General features: G+C 42.0%; 1 protein-coding gene across 10 annotated transcripts in view; it reads left to right on the forward strand.

Annotated features, from left to right (window-relative positions):
- The window catches only part of LOC310702766 (uncharacterized protein), a 286,289-nt gene that overhangs the window by 256,543 nt on the left and 13,247 nt on the right, over nucleotides 1–16,499 (forward strand). For 7 of the 10 annotated variants that reach the window (XM_083494874.1, XM_083494883.1, XM_083494879.1 and 4 more), the window contains 2 exons: nucleotides 692–808; nucleotides 1,639–1,755. The exons of 1 other annotated variant lie outside the window; for it this stretch is intronic. In XM_083494874.1, coding sequence (XP_083351000.1) covers nucleotides 692–808; nucleotides 1,639–1,755 — 234 coding nt within the window. Of the gene's footprint in view, nucleotides 1–691; nucleotides 809–1,638; nucleotides 1,756–4,591; nucleotides 4,885–16,499 lie in introns of those variants that run through there. 2 more of the 10 variants (XM_083494877.1, XM_083494875.1) reach the window with 2 other exon arrangements.

Below are 16,499 nucleotides of genomic sequence, written 5' to 3' on the forward strand. Positions count from 1 at the left end.
ATTTCATAGATCCATTCTTGTCTGTGGGCAGTTCTGAACCCAGATTTTAAGAAGGCAAACTACTGATTTGAGTGTCTCCCAAGGCAGTTGAAATTTAAACCTCCGAAAACTTGTTTTTGTTTTGTTTTTGCAATAGAGAAAAAGACACAGGAAATGAATGAATGAATGAGGTCCCTCCAAACTCGACCATACTATGTAAAATTGATGATGTTGACCGGAGCATGAGTCAAATCAGGACTTCCCATGCCTGACAATGTAGTCCAGTGAGATTCCACCATGAACTCCACAGCTAGCTTTTTAGCAAACCACGCTTTCACTCTGAGCCTCGATCTCTCCATCAGTATTATGGGACATAATAATACTGACTTGCTGTTACAGAAGGCTTTGAATATTTATTTACTCCTTGCATTTATATCCCACCTTTTTCTCCATGGAGCTCAAGGTGCCTTCTGTGGTTCTTGCTAATTTAATCTTCACAACAACCCTGAGAGGCCCAAGGAGACACTGTGAGCCTCGTGATGAGGCTGGATTTGAAGGCTGGTCTCCCATTTCCTGGTCCAGGACCTTAGGCTCCCATATTTGGAAGTGCTCTTCCAATGCTCAAAACAAAACATCAGTCAAATGAATGTTTATGTTTTGCACAAGGAGTTCTCTCGAATAATGAAAATCTACTTCCCTCTCTTTTGCACAGATGAACCTACATTCTGTACAGTCTTGGGAGGAGTTTGCCAGGCCCCAAGGACTGCGAACTGTACTTTTGGAGCGATTACAACCGTCTCCTGTGGCCCTAATGCACGCTGCTGTAGGAGTAAGTGATACCCAGGATTGGTCCCACTCACATGTGAATGTTTGCTCATTTTTCATCCTGATTTCCTGAGCTACACTCTGCATCTTCACTGGAGGAAGTAGGGCTATGTTTGTGCTAAAGGAAATAATCACTGAACAGTTTGTGGATCAGAGTAGCTGATAATACGCTCAGGGCATATTAATTCTATTTTTAGAAGTAAAAAGTTGGATTCAGTCTTGATGCAGCACTTCTAGGTTCTGCGTCTTCTTTTAAGCAACAAAGATTCCCACTTCATTCTGCACTCACCAGAACTCACCTGAAGTACAAAAATAATGTTGACTGGAGCATCAGTCAAATCAGGACTTCCCATGCCTGACAATCCAAGTCTGTGAGACTCCACCATGAGCTCACCAGCTGGCCTATGGATAACCATACTTTTACTCTCAGCCTCGATCTCCCCATCGGCATTATGGGACATAGTAATACTGACTTGCTGTTACAGAAGGGCTTTGAATATTTGTATGTTTGTTTGTTTGTTGCATTTATGTCCCACCTTTTCCCCCATGGAGCTCAAGGTGCCTTCTGTGGTTCTTCCTAATTTAATCCTCACAACAACCTTGCAAGGGAGATTAGGCTGAGATTGAGTGACTGTCCCAAGGCCACTGTGTAAGCCTCATGATGAGGCTGGATTTGAAGGCTGGTCTCCCATTTCCTGGTCCAGGACCTCAGGCTCTCATACTTGGAAGTGCTCTTCCAATGCTCAAAACAAAACACCCGTCAAATTAACGTTTCTGTATTGCACAAGATGTTCTCTCAAATGATGAAAATCAACTTCCCTCTCTTTTGCACAGATGAACCTCCACTGTGTACACTCTTGGGAGGATTTTGCCAGGCCCCAAGGACTGGGAACTGTACCTATGAAGAGATTAGAAACGTCTACTGTGGCGCTAATGCACGCTGCTGCAGGAGTAAGTGATACCCATGAGTTGGTCCCACTCACGTGTGAATGTTTGCTCATTTTTCATCCTGTTTTCCTGATCTACACTCTGCATCTTCACTGGAGGAAGCAGAAGCAGGGCTTTGTTTGTGCTAAAGGAAATAGTGATCAATCACTTTATAAATCAGGACATATCAACCCTATTTTTCGATGTCTAAATTTGGATTCAGTTTTGATGCAGCACTTCTAGGTTCTGCATCTTCTTTTAAGCATTAGAGCCTCAAGGTTTTCCTCTGTGCACAGGGAATTTTGATACCACATTTTTTTCGTATGGGTACAAACTGTGCAGGCTGCACTTCCCATGGGCAGTAAAAACTGGTGGCTCTTATCTAACTTTCCAAAATGTTAAGACAACCCTCAATAAATGAGGATGAGCCAGCCGTCTGCTGCTGCTGCAAGAACGCATATGTGATTTGGCAACAAAGAGTCCCACTTCATTCTGCACTCACCAGACCTCACCTGAAGTACCAAAATACATCACAATATCCAGCAGTAAAACCGGAGCTGGAAACCTGATGGTCCCTAAGGACCTGAACCAGGGGAGGAATTCTTGAATGCCAACAATGTTGATAGTTACAGATAAGTAGCTGTGTTGGTCTGCCGTAGTCGAAAGAAAATTTAAAAAATCATTCCAGTAGCACCTTAGAGACCAACTAAGTTTGTTAATGGTATGAGCTTTTGTGTGCATGCACACTTCTTCAGATACACACAATGGTGAAACAGTGGTACCTCAGGTTAAATACTTAATTCATTCCAGAGGTCCGTTTTTAACCTGAAACTGTTCTTAACCTGAAGCAGCACTTAACTAATGGGGCCTCCGACTGCTATCGCGCAGCCGGAGCATGGTTTCTGTTCTCATCCTGAAGCAAAGTTCTTAACCTGAGGAACTATTTCTGGGTTAGCGGAGTGTGTAACCTGAAGCATATGGAACCTGAAGCATATGTAACCCAAGGTACCACTGTAGTTAATTCTGCCTTTTAGAAATACTGGAGAAATGAATTGAAAAGCAACTGCAATCTGAGGCTGGAGATGAGAAATAATTTAATAGATCTATTGTAGCCTGTGGCCAGTTCTGAACCCATGTTTTAAAAAGGAAAATGACTGATTTGACTGTCTCCTAAGTCAACTGACCGGAAGGGTACAAGATTTGAAAGCTGTTTGTTTTGAAGAACATTGGAGGAGCTCAGCAGAGAAGGTTAATTTGAGGGAGAGACATGATTGCAGCCTCTAAATATTTGCACGGCTGCCAGGTGAAAGTTGTTCCAGAGGGCAGGACTAGAACCAAAGGGGTTGAAATGACAGAGAAGCAGGTTTTGAGGGACAATCTGTGAGGGATCTTGTTATTGAGGATCCTGCATTGAACAAGGGTTGGACTAGTTGATTTCCAGGTCATTTTTGGCTCTCCATCCAGCTGTTCACTCACTGAACTTTCTGATAAGAAATCACATTTTAGTAGGATTATTTTCTTCTCCAAATCTTCTTTTGTTTTCTAAAAAAACCACACAAACTAATTTTTATTTAGGAAGGTTTATTTATTACTTCAATTTTTATCCTGCTCTTCTTCCCAAAGGAGACTTGGGAACAGATATCTCTAATCACTTCATATAGAAATATTCATATTAAACTATTTTTAATTATGTTATTTATTTCACTTATGTACTCCTTATTTCACTTATGTACTTCATCAAAAGATCCAGGGTGGTTCACGAGATAAATACAAAAGATAAAAGCACAGATCTATAAGGGCAAAAAACTGAAAAGCGATTTTTGTTGCATGCCTTTTCTGATTATAAGTCTCAGATCGGGGCTTTTTTCTCTTCTTTTTACAAATTGCTATCTGTAAGACCCGGTGAACCATTACTTTGTTTTTGTCGTTTATTTTTGGAAAAGAGATCAAAATACAGTAGATAAATAAGGTCCCTCTAAATACACCCATTCTGTCAAAAAAAATATGTAATTGACCAGAACTTCAGTCAAATCAGGACTTTCCTCTCCATGCCTGTCCATCTAAATCAGTGACCATCTTGCTGTCCACAACAAGGTGTCTGTTGGGTTCTGTGCTATGGCAAGGCTAGGTAAAATTGGGGCAAGAGGAGACAGGGTACAGGCTGCCCTCTGAGAAATACAGCTCTAAAGCTGTTCCATCAATGAACATCCATAAAGCTCCATCAAGGGGCTTTATGTTGTAGCAGCAGCAGCCGAATAGAAAAACAGTGTGGTGTAGGAGTTAGAGTGCTGGAGGAGGACCTGGCAGATCAGGATTCAAGTCCCCACTTGGCCAAGAAGCTCACCTTGGGCCAGTCACTGCAACTCAGCCTAATCTACTTAACAGGGTGGTTGTGAAGATAAAATGGAGCTGAGAGAATTATATGTGCCATTGAGTTCCTTGGAAGAAAGGTGCAATATAAATATCAGAAAAAAGATAAAATAATAGTTAGCACCACCTTTCCTGCAAGATGTGGTATCAATTTGAGGGTCCAGCCTTTGCCATCACCTCCTACATCAATTGAGTGTGGGATGCTCAGGTCTCCCTGTGTTTTCGTGTGGTGGAGTCCTCAAAGTCAGCGGCTGCCAGTGGCCCATCCAGGATGGGTCAGAGGATGTCAGCACTGATGTTCCTCTGAGAGCTCTTCTGGGGCTGGGCCTGCATGTCCTCTTCCTTTCTGGTACAGATTCCTTAAATGTTCCAATGAGTCCTTCTAACACTACAAATCTATGATCCTCCCTCATCTCCTGAAGGTGAGCAATCTGACTCCAGGCTCATGAAAGTGCCATCAATTATAGATTTCTTTCTTTCTTTTATGCAGGATAATTATCAATGCAAGAGGAAATGGGGGTTCTGCCAGGAGGGAATCACCAAACGCTGCCCATCTGGTCTAACTCTTCCTGCTTACTGTGGCTTCAATGCACAATGCTGTGCCCTTGAGTGACATCAGTGAGCAGCCCACATCCATGGGCGAGAATGTCTGACGACTACGCTGATTCTTCTGGATCTTTGCTTCTGGACGTGTTCCTGATCAATCCATTTGTGAAGCAAGCAATGAAACAAAGATCAGTCTGTTCAGATGATCATCTAATTAAACACATATTAACCTGCAAATTCAAGATTGTATTTTTTTTTTTTTTGAAAAAGCATCTATGACTAAATATGACCCTCCTCTGGTGGAAATGCATAATATCTGCCCCAAATTCCTCTTCACTGAAGTTCTTATCCCCGGGTCCCAGGAGCAGATAACTGCAGCCAATGCTTTCCATGCACCCAGACAGAGCTTGGGTTTCCCTGCCCATCTGGTTATGTGAACACGGGTGGGATAGGCTGAACTCAACCCAGACTGGAGCCATGACCTAAATGGAGCTGATTATTCAGGAGCCACTGCCTTGTGGGTGCCCATAGGTCATTGGGAGTGGTATTTGATGCTGCTGAATGCACATCAGGTTTATTGATTTCTATGGGTGTACTCTGAGTAGGACTCAGAATTTTCTGAAGGGGTGTTTTCTGGGATTTTGAGAAGGAAAGTAGGAACTCAGAGAGGTGCCAGGGAGAGAGTGTAGACTAAAGAGTCGGGAAGGGCTATTGCTGCCTAGTGATCAAGATCCCAGATTCAGTCATTGATCTGGTCTCTCTTTTCAACTTTAATTTACATACATTAATTCATAACATAGCCAAGTATAATTGCAGATGCCAATTAAAATAAAATACAAGCAGAAAAGGGTATCTAAAGTTCAACACATAGGAACACAGATCCATGCCACTTTCAATTTGTTTGTTTGTTTAGACATTTCTCTCCCAACTTTCCTCAAGGAACTCAAGGCGATGTACATCGTTTTCTCCCATGCGCCCATGTCTCCCAGGTCTTAGACCAATACTACACTGGTGCCGTTGCCCTTAGTTCCATAGTCACCACTACCTAAAAGGCCCTCTGCTTGCTTCCCTGTAACCTCGCCTCTCTCAATGAAGGAAATGCCAGAAGGTTCTTGGAGCTGGACCTCCGTGTCTGAGTTGAATGATGAGGGTAGAGATGCTCCTTCAGGTATACTTCCACAATGGGATCATTGACTGGTTAGGAAGACTCCAGGGAGGAGAAAGAATCAGCAGTGGAAAGGAGAAACAATGTTAGGAAACCAGGTTGGGGCAGGGGGCGCTGAAATGGACTGAGGAAAGCGTAGCTTGGGGGGGGGGGCAGGGAGGTAGTGTCGGTGGCTACCTTGAGTGGGCTCAGCTCATCCTCATGCTGCTTATAATTTCTGCCCTCTCTCCCTTTGGCTTCAACCCACGCAGAATAAACCAGGGCTTGTGGAAATTGCAGTTCATGGATTATGGGAATTGTAGTCCAACAACAATCGGAGGGTCACAGATCCACTATGCCTGATGTCAAGACAAGATTGCTTAACCATCAACAGTCCTGATTCAACTGGGACATCCCGGAATTACAGAAGCTATCCCAGCTTCTGAGTGGATGTCCCGGTTTTTGTGCTGAGCTCCGTCGCCAGTCAGCTGGCTCTTGTGAGAGCTCAGCACCCAAAGACAAATGTCTTGGGGGGGGAGGCAGCTGCGCTTTAGTCCATGGAAGCAGAGGAGGAGGGGAGCTGCTGGTGATGCAGGTCAGGCTGCACCCACTGGGCCCAGTTGCCATGCTTCCTCTGCCCAATGCTGCCCCCACTGGAGTAGGAGGAGACCACAACAACAGGGGGCTGAAGATGGGAAGCCCCAGCTCATTTCCCCGGGAGTATGGCACTGAAAGACACACATTCCAAGTTTAATTGGCAAAATGTTGGAGGGTCTGAGATTTTGTTATCTAACCATCCATCCGTGTTCCCTGTGCTAATGCTTGGTTGCCTGGCAGAAATTCCAGTAAACTGGGCAAGCCTTGGGTTTGTCATAGTTTAGAAACACAGATGTTATGTACTGAGTTGAATAAGATCCAAAAGGCAGCAGTCTGATTGGTCCTAGAATAATAGGATTCAGAATGCAGCAGTCTGATTGATCCGCAGCAGCCACCCAATCCAGCTCCAGGTGGAAGTGAATCCACAACCTGATTGGCCTACAGGAGAATCCCAGAATTAGCCAATCACTTGCAGCCCATTGTGTAAATAATGTATATTAAGCAGATATTTTGGGGCAACTTTCATTCCTCGATGTTAGGATATTTCCATTCCTCCTTAAAAAGGGAGCAGGCTGTTGTGTGTCACATGCCTGTTTACTTCCTGCTCACAGGGAGTTTCCGTTTTGTATATAGCTTTTGTTCTGGCTGTTTCCTCGACATCGAAGCAAGCAATCATGTTTTTCCTTTGTTCTGACTAACGTTGAATAAAGCTGTAAATACGCTTTCCTGGGTGAATCTTCCGTTGTGGAAATTCTGCGAAAAGGGCGTGCACGAGTTTTGGAATGTGTCTGAGGCTCGTGTAGCTAATTGACTGATGCTGTTCCAATGGAAGTCTGGAGATCGTCCAGGAACGACGATAGAGGCCTGCCTGATGAGGCTGCCTGATGCTCCTGACTCCCTGGCAGTATCCCAACACTCACTACTATGAGCTGAATAAAGAGCATGAAATCCACACTCGACTCCGAGTATATTTCAACTGAACAGAACAGAAACCTGGATTCCAGAAACAGCTGAACCAACCGTTTGCCAAATTTACTTCCAGATCTTCTGTTAGAATATCCTCACTAAAAATGCAATTATCAATTAAAAACTGAGGATTTGGCATTCAAGAAGCATATTGACCAGAGGAGCAGAGGAGGGCTGTCAAATGATCAAGGCTCTGGAGACCGAGCCTTATGTGGAAGATGGCTGAGCCTGCAAATGAGGAGACTGATAGGAGATATGATAGCCATCTTCAAATAACACAAGGGCTGTCACATTGAAGAGGGAGCAAGCTTGTTTTCTCATGCCTTGGAGGGTAGAACTCTAAATATCTAAATATCTATCAGTTCCATATTCTCTGCAAATATGGAACTGATAATGCTTAGCTGAATAAATAAAGCCACCTAATTCCAGGAAGCAATTCCGACTTTGCCCAATTTATAGAATATCAAGAAGTTTGACCAAAATGATCTATCATTTGCATCAATCTTGGAAAAGAAGTCATGGAAAAAGGAAATGAAATTTACTGCTCCTTTTACACTTATAGAAAATCATTTTAAAATGAGGTGCAGGTGGTATTGAATGCCAAATAAACTGGCCAAGATGTATAAAAATTTGTCAAGTAAATGCTGGAAATGTAAGCAAATACATGGCTCATTCTTCTTAACGTGGTGGACATGCAAAAACGCTAAAGGTTTTTTTTAAAAAAAATATTATTGAATGATTTTATGTTACAAAAAACAATACAGCCATACTACCACTAAATATAATTAAGAAATAAAAATTACATACATCGATATTTAGTTTGTTATTTGTTATTTACCGTCTTATTTCCTCCCAAACATTGCATACAACAACACACATGTGCAGACACCCACAACCTCAGAGAAAATGATAATAATGAAAGTACCGTACTTTTCTCTCTATAACACACAGATTTTTTTTAAAAGATATTTATTGCATTTTTTAAAAAAAAACAACAAACAAACCACCAAACATATAAGATACCCTCACCATACAGAGAGAAAAAGTCAAAGCAAAATTAAGAAATAAACAAAGAATAAAAGAAAAATACATATAAAATACAATTGTTCATGAGTTGTATTTTCATAATCTGTGGACTTCCTCACATCACCCTTGCCTGCGTTCTCAGTCACAAAGTTATAGACAGCAATTTATTACCTTATTTCAGTTCTTATTTTATAAATTTCAAATATTATGTCCCAAATTTTAAATAACTTTATCGTAAATTAAACTGCTTGGTTTGAACATAATGTTACTTCAAATTTCATCATTTCCTTAAACCTCACTTATTCTCATATATCTTACAACAAAATTACTGCTGCCGTGTTACTTTCAATCGTGCATTCTCCTAACATTCATACAGTTTATAGTGTTTTTGTAAATAGTCTTTAAATTTTTTCCAGTCCTCTTCCACGGTCTCTTCTCCCAGGTCCCGATTCTGCCAGTCATTTCAGCCAGTTCCATGTAATCTATCAGTTGCGTCTGCCATTCTTCCAGTGTGGGTAAATCTTGGGTCTTCCAGTGCTTTGCGATGAGTATTCTTGCTGCTGTTGTTGCATACATAAAAAAGGTTCTATCTTTCTTTAACACCCCTTGGCCGACAATGCCCAAAAGGAAGGCCTCTGGTTTCTTAAGGAAGGCATACTTAAATACCTTTTTTAACTCATTATAGATCATTTCCCAGAAAGCCTTAACCCTTGGGCACGTCCACCAGAGGTGAAAGAATGTTCCTTCAGTTCCTTTACATTTCCAACATTTATTATCGGGCAGATGATATATTTTTGCCAGCTTGACTGGGGTCATGTACCACCTGTATATCATTTTCATAATGTTTTCTTTCAAGGCATTACATGCCGTGAACCTCACTCCGGTGGTGTGGCATCTGAATATAGACTGCATTTTTAATCAAGGCTTATATTGGCTTATATCTTGATCAGGTTCCTAAATTAAATGGGCTTAGATTTTCAAATGTTTCATGCCAGGCAGAAGACCAGCTGCTTAGAGCAGTGTTTCCCAACCGGTGTTCCGCGGCACACTAGTGTGCCGTGAGACACCGGCTGGTGTGCCGTGGGAGGAAGGCGGGCGAGTCGGGCGGTGAGAGGCGGCGGCGAGGATCCGCGTCGAGCCGGGGGCGGCTCCGCGGTGGTGGTGCCGAGCGGCGGGGCAGCGCGCGCAAAAGGGAGGAGCGCGAGACAGCGGAGGAGGAGGAGGCCGGCATGTCCGGGCAGCAGCAGCAACAACAGCAGCAGCAACTCCCGCCGCCGCCCCCTCCTCCGCCCGCTATCGCCGCCGCCGCCTCAGCTGCCCTCGCTCTGCTGCCTCCTCCCACCCCGGCAAGGGGGAGGGAAAAAACTTTCGCTTTTGTGCGTCCCTCCCGGCGTGACGCTGCGCGCTGACGTCACGGGGCGGGGCTTTAATGGTGGTGTGCCGCGAGATTTTTTTCCGGCTAACAGGTGTGCCGTTGCCCAAAAACGTTTGGGAAACACTGGCTTAGAGAACCTTGGCAATGTTTTCCTCCTAGACAAGGGGCCCCTTGATTTATAGCAGAAAACAATTCTCAAAGTCGTAAAAAGGGGGAATTACAGGCTGAGAGTGAGGACACTGACCCTACATGTTACAGAAGATAAAAAAGGCAGAGATAAACATAATTAGGAATGAGTAAATAGTAAAATAATACCAATGTGCCTCCCAGTAAAATGAGCCAGATCTTCTTCCTAAGGTTAAATGTTGGAAAGAGCTAATGGGAAAAGCAGCTGGCTGAATGGGGGGTGTAAACTGAAGAGGCTTCTTTTGAAGCTGTTTTTTACTGAGTTCCTTTTTTTTACTTTACAAAGGCTACCTATGTTATGTATTAAATATATTGGCTTAAATGTAATTATGCAAAGGATTTAAGAAATGCTAGATTCTTATTTCATATAGTTGTAAGAGTTGTATTTATCCTGAAATTAAGTCAGCCACCAGCCTAGCCCCCCTGCCAGACAGGAGACGCCATCCAAGCAGTCCTGATATATAGTTGTCAGGCATTTGTTTAGAAACCTTCAAATGAAGGAGATCTTTCAATGTTGATGTGAACTCAAGATCCTTGACATATGTTTAAGATAAAAATTTAAGATTAACCATTTGTTTTGGAGGGCAATGGGGCAAGGAGGGCAAGAGGTGAGCTGGTAATTAAGATTCCTTGTTGAGACACATGTAAGATATATTACTACTTATTTGTCATTTATAGATGTAACAATATATAGCTCTTTGTGTTCCATATAAGGACAGGAGGATATGGGTGTATCTTTTAGGATTGGTTATAGCAATCAGCCAATAGGAAATTCAGCCAGGCTGATTGGACAGAGGCAGCCAAAGGAGGAGCAAAGGGGGCTGGATTAAGGGAATATAAGTGCTGGCCATAATGGCAGGAGGGCAGGCCAGAGCTTGGTAACCATATACCACTGTGCCTCTCATTTATTTGTCTGACAAATAAATTATTATTTTAAATTCTCTATTGCTGCGTTGAATATTTCATTCCAGCTAAGCGTTAACCACAAGCAGGGTGCTACAGTGGTCCATAACTTTTCCCAGTCAGCAAACATGATATTGTGCCCAATGTCCTGTGCCCATTTTATCATAGCTGATTTGACACTTTCATCCTGCATATTCCATTTCAACAGTAAGTTATACATTTTTGAAAGTACCTTAGTCTTAGATTCTAACAGTTCTGTTTCTAGTTTCGATTTTTCCACCTGGAAACCTGTTTTTTTTATCTGCCTTAAAGACCTCCCTAATCTGAGCATAATGTAACCAATCTCACACTTTGTCCTTTTGTTTCTCAAAACTCTGCAATCTCCAGGTATCTCCTTCTTTTTCAAGTATTTCCCAATATTTCGGCCAATTGGCCTCCATATTGAGTCTTTTCTGGGCCTTGGCTTCCATTGGTGACAACCACCTTGGGGTCTTGTTTTCTAATAAGTCTTTGTATTTTGTCCAGACATTAAACAGCCCTCCTGACAATATGGTTCTTAAAAGCCTTATGGATTTTTACCTTGTCATACCACAAATATGCATGCCATCCGAAAGCATTGTTAAACCCTTCCAGATCTAGGACATCAGTGTTCTCAAGAAGAAGCCAATCTTTCAGCCAGCAGAAAGCTGCAGATTCATAATACAACCTCAAATCTGGCTGGGCAAACCCCCCTCTCTCCTTAGCATCAGTTAGTATTTTGAATTTTATTCGGGGCTTTTTGCCCTGCCAGACAAATTTAGAAATGTCTCTCTGCCACTTTGTAAAACATTCCACTCTGTCCACAATCTGTAGGGTCTGAAACAGAAACAACATTTTTGGCAATACATTCATCTTTATCACAGCAATTCGGCCCAGCAAGGAAAGTTTTAGTCTTGACCAACTTTCTAAGTCCTTTTTAATTTCTGTCCAACACCTTTCATAGTTGTCCTTAAATAAGTTCAGGTTTTTGGCAGTCATGTTAACCCCTAGGTATTTCACCTTTTTAACCACTTTTAGATCTGTCTCTTCCTGAAACCTTTCTGATTCCACAGTTGTCAATTTTTTCCCCAAAACCTTAGTCTTTTGCTTGTTTAATTTAAAACCCGCCACCCGACCAAACTCGTGAATCAATTCTAGAACCCTTTTCGTACTAGATTCTGGCTCCTGCAGTGTCAAAACCAAGTCATCTGCAAAGGCTTTAAGTTTATACTGTTTGGCTCCGACCTGAATCCCTTCAACCAACCGGTCCCCTCTAATCATATTCAGGAGCACCTCCAGGACCAAAATAAATAACAAAGGGGAAATAGGACAACCTTGTCGTGTTCCTTTCTCAATCTTGAACTCTTCTGTCACCACATTGTTAACTATTAATTTAGCTTTTTGTTCTGAATAAATTGCCTCTATACCATTTTCAAACCCCCGTCCCACTCCCATCCCTTCAAAATTTTTCTTCATAAACTTCCAAGAAATATTATCAAAGGCCTTCTCCGCATCTATAAAAATCAACACTGCTTTTGTATTGATGTTCGTTTGTAAGAGTTCCAAAATGTCAATAATGTTTCTAGTGTTATCAAACAAATGTCTGCCTGGTCTAACACACAGATTTTTTCTCCTAAAAAGTAAGGGGAAATGTCTGTGCGTGTTATTGAGCGAATGTGTGGTCCCTGGAGCCGACTGGTGCGAGTGCAGGGGCAAATCCACTGTTTCATTCAGAATTTTTTCCCCCTTGTTTTCCTCCTCTAAAAACGATGTGCATGTTATGGTCAGGTGCGTGTTATAGAGAGAAAAATTTATAATGTTTATAATGTTTCTAGTACTGCTATAAATGTGCCTCCTGGGCAAAAAGCCAGCTTGGTCATTGTGTATAATCATCTGGAAGACTTTTTTTTATCTTTCAGCTAAGATATTTGCGTATAATTTATAATCATTATTTAGGAGTGCGATAGGCCTATAGTTGTTAATAAGTAGATTGTACGTTCCCTGTTTTGGAATTAATGCAATAAGGCTGTCTTTCCATGGGTTTTGGGGAAACAATATATAATGAAATGAAGAAAATGTTGAAATGGACTAGTCCCAAAAAGCCTGAAAGTATTTATGTACAGTAGCTAGAATATCATATGCACAGAAATTGAGAGATCACAATGATGAATGTTTCTAAAGAACGGAGGCCTTTGTGGATTTAAAAAGAAACTGTAGTCAGATGAAATTGTGGGCAGGATAAAAGCCGTGGAGAAAAAATGATAAAATAACTTTAGTTCAAAAACATTTTGTAATAGATAAAGATATAATGCAGTGGAAAAGGTTTGAGTAGAAACATTGCAGAAGTGGGGGTGGGAAGTCAATTTATGAAACAATGTGACTATCTGATAGGAATATCATTGTGAATATGTTTGGGGGAAAATAATAAAGAATTATAATACACATAAGAGAGAATGGTCTACACGGACACACAACAGTTCTTCAGGGTTTCTGGATGGGGAAATACCTGGGACTCAACCTGAGACCTTCTGTATTTGCAGCAGATGCTCCCCCACCTGAGCTTGAGCTGCTCTCTTATCTGCAACAACGTGGAAGTGGATGAAAACCAGAGCAAAGCTCAGGTAAAGGAACCTCATGGCTGCAGTTTCTTCTGAGCTCTCTGCCAAAGGGAAGGCACTCTAAGGCAGAAGGAAGTGGAGTTTGGGTGGAACAAGGAGATTCTCTCTACACATAGTGTTGCCGTGCCAAAAAGATGCTGAAACACACATTTGAGCATCTGAGTGGGAAATGCTGCAAACAGGTATTTCCTGCAGCTGTCAGCATTTGAACCGTCCAGGCCATTTTTTCTTAACTCATCCTAGGCAATTTATTCAACTTGGAGAACTTCCTAGGATTTACCTGAAGAACATCCTTTCTCAAACATTCACAACGTGTGCTGTACTTTGGGTGCGGTTTTCTCCATTCCATATCAATTAACAGATTTCCCGTCATCTCACAGAATCAGCTGCCACGTTCACAGTGCCTGGATGGAAAGGAAGTGGAATGTTGTTGAGGAGATTTGCTTTAATGCAGTCTGATGCAACCGCAATTGCAGTACAGTGGTACTTTGGTTCTCAAACTTAATTCGTTCCGGAATTCCATTCCAAAACCAAGGCGCGCTTTTCCATAGAAAGTAATGCAAAATGGTTTAATCCATATCAAACTTCTAAAAGCAACCCCTAAAACAGCAATTTACCGTGAATTTTACTATTTAACGAGACCGTTGATCCATAAAATGAAAGCAATAAACAATGTACAGCAGTCACACAATCAGTCAATCACACACTCAAAACGGAGCACCTTTGGGTTCTGAAAAGGTACGGCATCCAGAACACTTACTTCCAGGTTTGCAGCGTTTGGGTTCCAAGTTGTTTGAGTACAAAGGCATTTTGGAACCAAGGTACCACTGTACCTACAAAGAAAGAATCTTTTCCACTGGCTTTTCTTCTGGTCTGCGGTTTTAGATTCATTTTTGCTTAATATGCTTGCTTCTGTGATGCTTGTATTTTTATGTGCTCCTCCCCTATTTTGTGACACCCCCACCCCAAGAAAACCACACCATACATATTAGTGGTTTTGTTCCATCATTCACAATAAATAAACACAAACAAGAACAACAGATGTAAAATAAAAATAAAAATGCAGAAATGAGAAAGTATCTACAGTGGTACGTCGGGTTACATACGTTTCAGGTTACATAATCTTCAGGTTACAGACTCCGCAAACCCAGAAATAGTACCTCAGGTTAAGAACTTTGCTTCAGGATGAGAACAGAAATTGTGTTCTGGCAGCGCGGCAGCAGCAGGAGGCCCCATTAGCTAAAGTGGTGCTTCAGGTTAAGAACAGTTTCAGGTTAAGAACGGACCTCCAGAACTATTTAACCTGAGGTACCAATGTATTTTCTTTCTTTCTTTCTTTTTAAAATAATTTTTATTAACAGGCCAATTACATCACATTATCCATATCACATTAATTCCAAATTATACAGCCAAATTTTAAATTTTGTTGGGGGTACCCATACATCAAGCTCCGCTCAAGTCCAAAACAGCATCACTTACTGCTTTAATTAGACAGTTCTGTCCAGTTTGATCTGGATAGTCCTTTATTACTTCCTTTCTCTTCTTGTTGTTATCATAAATTCCTTTCTTTGCGATCTCTGATGATTTTCACAAGCAGGTTAAAAGGTGGCATTATATGTGGATTTTGTACTCTTCCAAAAATCATATCGATCAGGGACAGCCTCTGTACAACGCTTTGTCCTTTTCCCCCCTCAGGCTTACCAAATAAATCAAATGAGTCTGGGGGCTCTGTCAGACCAAACTCACATTCCAACATTCCTTCTCATTCGAACAATCCTGATTCTCCTCCCCCAGTCCTTCTTCCTCCAGCAAGCCTGTCTTGGCGAGACGCGTCATAAAATTTTTTCTCTTTTCTCACCGTTCTCCAGTCTTCTTTCCTATTATAATCCATCCCACATAGTTCTTAAAGTCCTGCCTATGATTCATAAAAACGCGACGATCTTGTTTCTATCTGGGGTGAAGGGTTATTAATGTCACATCATGCAGGGGAAAAAAGAGTTTTTTCCTCCACCCCCCCCCCTTCCTTTCCAAACATACAGTCTCCTTGTGGTAATTCATCAGAAGATTTACATATCCGTCCATCACTCCTGATCGCAGAGATCCATTAATCAGCAGTCTTATCAGTCGAGCTTTACTTGATGTATGTGCTTTCAGCTTCATTTCCAATCGTATGTTTCCAATTATAATTCCAAGCTGCAGCAACCAGCACGCGCTAATTGGAAACGGCATCAGGAAGATCTGACTTCACCGAGGGCCTGTGCCAAGTGTTCGGCACCCCCATCACTCGTATCAGGGGGTGCATTGTGAACACCGCTGGCAGGACAGTGCTCCCCCACATCCTGGGGGGGGGGGCTTAGGAAGGCTGCATACTTCCCATAGTACCTCGTATGGGTCAGAGAGATGTTATTGTCGGCCATCTTCCAACGCGCCACCTGGTGGCCCCCCACCAATGTATTTTCTTAGTTAGTCAACAAAATCAGAATATGCGACAAGACACCTGTTAATAGAAACCTTCTTTATTATTAAATTGTTTCTTTTCATTTATACCCTGTTTTTCAGGGGGGAAAGGCTTCCCAAGTGGCGTATGTGCAATCTCTTTTTTTAAAAAAAATGGCACACAAGGAGGAAAGAACAGGGAGGGAAGAGGGAAACAAAAGGCAACTCAGGCATTTTCAGTTGAATGGGGGGGGACCATTTGAAGCATCTGTTGTGTTGAGCTATTTCAATTGATTTTGCTTGATTTGCACATTGCAAACAGCTGAAAGTCCTTAAATCTTGAGAGTAAACCTGATTTGCAATGGGGTTTGAATAATGTCAACTGCAACAGTTTAATTGATACTAGAAGCATATATATATACTTGATGTACTTCCAGGCATTGTGACTCTTTCAGTACAAGAACAGCAGGTGCTAAAACAGATTGCAATGGCATCTCCTCCTGCTTAACATCAGGAAAAAGTTCCTGGAAAAGGACACCTTGGCTGCACCTTCCCAGCAGGAACAAGTCCCTGTGCAGAGAGG

The sequence above is a fragment of the Podarcis liolepis genome (genome assembly GCF_965112155.1).
Source record: "Podarcis liolepis genome assembly, chromosome: 3".
Classification (NCBI taxonomy): domain Eukaryota; kingdom Metazoa; phylum Chordata; class Lepidosauria; order Squamata; family Lacertidae; genus Podarcis; species Podarcis liolepis.